This window comes from Myotis lucifugus, unplaced genomic scaffold (assembly GCF_000147115.1).
Source record: "Myotis lucifugus unplaced genomic scaffold, Myoluc2.0 scaffold_191, whole genome shotgun sequence".
In the NCBI taxonomy this organism is placed as follows: domain Eukaryota; kingdom Metazoa; phylum Chordata; class Mammalia; order Chiroptera; family Vespertilionidae; genus Myotis; species Myotis lucifugus.
The window spans coordinates 2219515-2226077 of record NW_005871239.1 but is presented as its reverse complement, the minus strand read 5'-3'; the positions used below and the strand labels follow the sequence as shown (position 1 = coordinate 2226077).

At 37.9% G+C, this 6563-nt stretch overlaps 1 protein-coding gene across 2 annotated transcripts in view; it reads right to left on the bottom strand.

Moving 5' to 3' along the window:
• Positions 1-2974: 2974 nt before the first annotated feature.
• TXNDC16 (thioredoxin domain containing 16) overlaps positions 2975-6563 on the bottom strand; it is an 81528-nt gene continuing 77939 nt past the window's right edge. For both annotated transcript variants that reach the window (XM_023760771.1, XM_023760770.1), the window contains one exon: positions 2975-4257. In XM_023760771.1, coding sequence (XP_023616539.1) covers positions 4070-4257 — 188 coding nt within the window. In that variant the 3' untranslated portion in view covers positions 2975-4069. The remainder of the gene's footprint in view (positions 4258-6563) is intronic.

Sequence of the window (6563 nt, the reverse complement as noted above, 5' to 3'; positions counted from 1 at the left end):
ATGCAAATGCTATACCATTTTACATATGGGACCCGAGGATCCTCAGATTTTAGTATTTGAAGGGAGGGGTCATAGAACCAATGCCTCTCAGACACCAAGAGATGACTGTATTGCCATTTTGCTTAAATTAACCAGGATTGAATCTGTGTTGCTTGCAACCAAAGAAAACCAACAGATACAGGGTATATGTAGAGAACATGAAAGTAAACTAAAATTCATATACTTTTTAAAAAAATATTTAAAAACCATGTATTAATAACTGTCAAAAATGTTGGCTATAGTACAGTGACTAATCGATTTCCTGTTTCTTTGTGTTTGTAAGTAATAAGCATTTTCTAATGGTTAGGCTGACAATGTTTTATTATTACAACCTATATTTAGAGTTTATCTCATATCTCCCATATTAGAAATAAAAGCAAGTCCTAGCCAGTTTGTTCAGTCGTTAGAGCATCGGCCCACGGAGTGGAGAGTCAAGGGCTTGATTCCAGTTAAGGGCACGTACCTCGGTTGCAGGCTCAATCCACGGTCCCAGTCAGGGTGTGTGCGGGAGGCAACCAATAGACATGTCTCTCTCACACTGATGTTTCTCTCTCTCTATCTCTCCCCCTCCCTTCTCTCTCTAAAAATCAATGGAAAAAATATCCTCAGGTGAAGATTAACAAAAAAGAGAGAGGGAGGGGGGGAGGGAGAGAATTAACTGAAATAATATACATTACATGCTACAGGAGAAAAATTGAGGAGGAGGTACTGAGAGTAGCAAATGACCTGTTACAATAAAATTTATGCATTTATTGAAATTGAGCTGTTTGTGATTTTTTTAAAATTCCAGTTATGAAAGTCATTTGTACTAGGTAAACCATATGTGGAGAAAATTTCAAGCACAAGATATACCAAGTATGTAGTATAATGAGAAATACAGTGGAGCGCCAAATAGGATGGTCTCAACAAATGTCTCAAAAAATGCACAGAGCAAAATTGAGATGAACTACTGCTACAAATAGATAAGCCCAACAAGTGCTGTTGGAATGAAAAATTATTATTTTTTGGTTAATTTCACCCTCTCGTTATATAAAAGAGGTCCAATGGCCTGGGAGACCACTTGATTTGCTCAGAGGATAGCTTACAAGGATAGATTTCACACAGGGTTAAGATGAGGAAGCCTCTTTTATTTATTTATTTATTTATTTTGAGGAGAATGACAGAATGTTAATTCCTATTTAATCTGAAATTTAGCAATTATAACTTGTAGAAATAAAAGAAGGTTAAGAGAGATCGACCCAGCAATTCCACTTTGGGGAATATCTCCTAAAACCCCAAAAATTCCAATCAGAAAGAATATATGCACCCCTATGTTCACAGCAGCATTATTTACAACTAGAGGCCCAGTGCACAAAAATTTGTGCACTCGGGGGGGGGGGGTCCCTCAGCCTGGCCTGTGCCCTCTCATAGTCTGGGATCCCTTGGGGGATGACCACCTGCTGGTTTAGGCCGGCTCCCTGGGGAATTGGGCCTAAGCTGGCAGTCAGACATCACTCTGGCAGCCCAGGAGCCCTCGGGGGATGTCCACTTGCCAGCGGGGAGCAGGCCTGAGCTGCAGTTGGACATCCTTAGCACTGCTGAGGAGGCGGGAGAGGCTCCTACCACCACCGCTGTACTGGCAGCCATCAGCCTGGCTTGTGGCTGAGCAGAGCTCCCCCTGTGAGAGCACCCTGACCACCAGGGGGCAGCTCCTGCATGGAGCGTTTGCCCCCTGGTGGTCAGTGTGTGTCATAGTGACCAGTCATTCCCAGTCTTTCTGCTGTTAGGGTCAGTTTGCATATTACCCTTTTATTATATAGGATAGAGGCCTGGTGCATGGGTGGGGGCCGGCTGGTTTGCCCTGAAGGGTGTCCCGGATCAGGGTGGGGGTCCCGCTGGGGTGCCTGGCCAGCCTGGGTGAGGGGTGGGGGGTCCCCACTGGGGTGCCTTGCCAGTCTGGTGAGGGGCTGAGGGCCGTTTTCAGGCTGGCCAAGCCCCCCGGCGACGGAAGCTCCCAGCCTCTCCTTTTTTTCTTTTTTTAAATTCTGGGTTTTATTTACCTTCTATAATTGAAACTTTGTTGCCCTGAGAGGAACTCAGAGCCGGCTGGGGCGGGTGGGAGGGAAGCCTCCTGCTCGCTCCAGCTCCGTGGCCACAGCTGGCTGAAAGCAGGTATCTGGGGTTTATTTACCTTCTATAATTGAAACTTTGTTGCTTTGAGTGGAGCTCAGAGCCGGCCGGGAAGCTTGGCTTCCTCCATCACTGGAGCAACCAAGCCTCCTGCTCGCTTCAGCTCCATGGCTGCTGGCCGCCATCTTGGTTGGGTTAATTTGCATATAGTCGCTCTGATTGGCTGGTGGGCATGGCTTAAGGCATAGTGAAGGTATGGTCAATTTGCATGTTTGTCTTTTATTAATGTAGATAGCTAAGATTTGGAAATAGCCCAAGTGCCCATCAGAAGATAAATGGATTAAAAAAAACTGTGGGACATTTACACAATGGAATACTATGCAGCTGTAATAAAGAGGGATCTCTTACCCTTTGGGACAGCATGGATGGACCTGGAAAATATTATGATAAGTGAAATAAGCCAATCTGAGAAAGACAAATATCACATTATCTCACTTATTTGTGGAATCTAATGAACAAAATGAATTGACCAACAAAATAAGACCCGAAGCATGGAGGCATGGAGCAGACTGACATACCTTAATGTGGGGCTGGGGGGCTGAGAAGAGAGAAACCAAAGAACTTACATACTTATAGGCATAGCCCATGGACATGGGAAATAGGGTAGTGAAGACATGGGGGAGGTGGGCGGGGCTGGGAGAATGGGGATAAAGGGGAGGAAAAGGGGAGATATCTGTAATACTATCAATAATAAAAAGTTTATTTAAAAAAATAAAAAACAAAAGATTCTTTTACAGATATATTTTATATCTATGAGAATTATATATAAGAACTGTCATATATTCTATTATATGCCTCTCTATACATAGAATATATAATAAACCTAACACAATATATATTATATTGTGATATATGTCTCACTCTGAGTCCTTTTTAGGGTTATGTTATTACTTTTTAAAAATATTATAAACAGAATTTATAAGATAAGGTTGTGTCCAGATAATAATCAGAATAAGACCAGCTAATATTCAAGATTTTTTCAAACACAGTAACTGAGTAGAACCAAAAAATTCAGGGAGCCCACTCTGCTATGGTTAGTTTAACACAGGGTTACTTAATCTTGGCACTACTGACATTTGTGCAGGATAATTCTTTGTTGTGGAAGGCTGCCCAATGCATTATAGGGTGTTTAGCAGCATCCCTGGCCTCTGCCCTCTAGATGCCAGTAACACCCCTAATCAAAAATGACTCTCGACATTGCCAAAAGTCCCCTGGGGGCAAAACTGCTCCCTGGTTAAGAAACACTATAGTTTTAACATCATGAAAACAAAATAGATACAACTGCTAGCTCTATGATCCCACTGTGGAGTCAACTGTGATTAAACTAGAGTTACATTTATATTTTAGTTCAAAATACATTAGGCTAGAACTAAGTTAAATTAATTATACCAGTTCTTGTCTAGCGCAGAGCTGTCCGATACAGTAGTTACCAGCCACATGTTGCTTCTGAGCACTTGAAATGTGGCTACTCTAAAGTGAGCCGTGCATTAAGTATACAATATGCACTTGATATGAAAAAAAAGGATGCAAAATATCTCATTTTTATGTTAAATGAACTATTTTGGTTATACTTTCTCGTGAAGTATATTATTACAAATAATTTGACCTGCTTGCTTTTACTTTCTTTAATGTGGCTACTAGAAAATTCTAAATTACAAATATGGCTCATATTATAGAAATTTGAAATAATTTAGTATTATTTTTTAATGAAATAAATTCTTAAGTCTATTAAATAAGCCAAATAGATCTTGGAAAGCTTTCCACAGCCCTACTGAATCAGCTCATTTTTGAACATCATAACTCTTATCACGCCTGATTTTTCTGCTTTAAACACATTACTTCTATTCCAGTGCTTTATTCCCTATAATTCAATCCGTTCTTTTCTTACTGCTGATTTATCTTCAGGTTGTTTATCATTCTCCTGAATGTCAGTTTCTTTCATATACTCAGGACCTTTCCTAGTGGGATGTTGAGATGCTGCAGCATCCATCATACGTAGAAAATCATAAGCAGGAAGAGGAGGTTTCCATTCCTGAGCAGATAAAATTGCTAGAAAAAAAGATACAATCAAGAGTTAACGATGAACAGATAAAAAAAATCATCACATAAATATACTTAAAAACGGTGTTTTCTAAAAAATATATTTTTATTGATTTCAGAGAGGAAAGGACAGGGAAATAGAAACATCAATGATGAGAGAGAATCATTGATCGGCTGCCTCTTGCACGCCCCCTACTGAGGATCGAGCCCGCAACCCCGGGCATGTGCCCTCAACCAGAATCGAACCTGGGACCTTTCAGTCTGCAGGCTGACGCTCTATCCATTGAGCCAAACCAGCTAGGGCAAGAAAACGTTTTATTTTTAAAAATATATTTGTAGAAGTGAAAACTTTATCACTTTTACTTACCTAAGCAAAACTATTTATTTTACTACATTATTTAAGAAACTTGATACACTCCTCATTACTAGCCAATCTATTATTTATATTTGCACACTATAATATTGTAAATAAAGTAAGGAAGAAAACAAAAGGTCCATAATCTCCCTGCCAGTTAATCCTGTTGAAGTTTTAGAAAACAGTAATATGTTTATGAGATTATCACATCAATAGGTACAAGTTAAAATGAAAAGGTTTCTTGCTTCCCTGCCCACCACTGCCTTTATCCCAAAAAACTGGAACTGTTCCTTATAAATGATTCAAAAATAAATTTTTGGCACACGCATATTTACTTCTTATCTAGACAAGGATTTCCTAACATTTTAAAGCATTTTCCTCTTTTGAAACTTTTTAACATCCCTTGTACATACTTCATTTTATAAAAATAAATATAGACAGTGATAATTAAAAGTTGTTATGGAATCAACTATACTACAGACAGATGGATTGAATAATTCTTAGATGGGCTTGTCATAATGAATCTTAGCACCATTTTTTAAATTGAATTTATTGGGGTGATATTGGTTAATAAAATTATATAAATTTCAGGTATACAATTCTATAATATATCACATTGTATATGGTATTGTGTATTTACCACCCCAAGTCAAGTCTCCTTCCTTTTAAAACATTGGTCATTAGAAGAGGAAAACTGATTTGAGCTTGATATCATAATATATGTGATAAGATGTATATGAGATAAATTAGCTAACTTTTCTCCATTTAGTACACAGATCCTACAAAACAATTTTAGAATTTAGTGGTCCATTTAAAATACTATTTTAAGAAATGAACTATATAAGGAAATATGCCAAGTAAACCTTTTAAAAATAAATTTCAGTGAAAAAATGTTACATGAAAAATTAGCAATGTGACAAAAGTAATAAATGTCATAAAATACAAACTTAAGCATCTCTCGTAAATCAAATAAATATATTTAAACACTTAAGAAATTCATTTAAATTCTAATTTCCTAGAGTGGATTAAAGTTCAAAAAAAAATCTGCACATATGAAGTGTATCTATACTCATTGGTATATAATTTGTTCAATAGGACTTAACTATATAAAATCCTAGTACCTGGGACATCAGCAGGATATTAAATGTAAGCTACCCCTGTAATTTCCAATTATTGTTGCCAGGTTAGCAGATACAAAAATGACAATCGGATATAATATTTTCTTGAATGTAATGAATAGGAGATAAGACTAACTATTTGTAGTTTGCAAGATGCAAATAAAATATCTTTACTAAAGACATTAAAGTGTCTTTAAGAAAAGTTCAAATTAAAGCATAGCACATATTTAGCAGTATTTTAAAAAGTAAACACTGCAGCCTAGTGGTCTGAGATGATGACAAAACACCTAAAACCAGGTATCACAATTCTGCTAGTTATTTGCTAGGGGAATACTACAAAGGTGTTCAACTGCAAATAAAACTCTCATTATGTATGGGTAATAGATACATTATTATCAAACTAATAATGATAATAACAGCTAGCATCTATTGAGCCTTTACTACATACCAGGCATTATCCATTTTAACCTTACAACCCCATGAGGTAAGTATAATTATTATCCCAGTTTCATAGATGAAAAAGCCAAGGCCTAAAAAGGTCAGAGAACTTGATCAAAGTTAAGTGTAAATCCAAACTAAAATTTCGAAGAAATTAAGGTGAGGCAGACACCTGTGGCACCATTACAACAGAGGCAGGCAAGACCCCATCTCAGATCCCTCTCCCACAGAGTGGAGAGCAGGCCCTGCCAGCACAGAAGACAGGACCAAATACAAACAAGAACTTCTTCCCTGCTGCAGAGGCTGCAGGAATAACTCAAGAATAGGAACAATGATAGAAAGAAATAATGGAAACCCCTCAAAGAGTGAGTTGGCAAAGGCATTCATCCAAATTGCAATGGAAT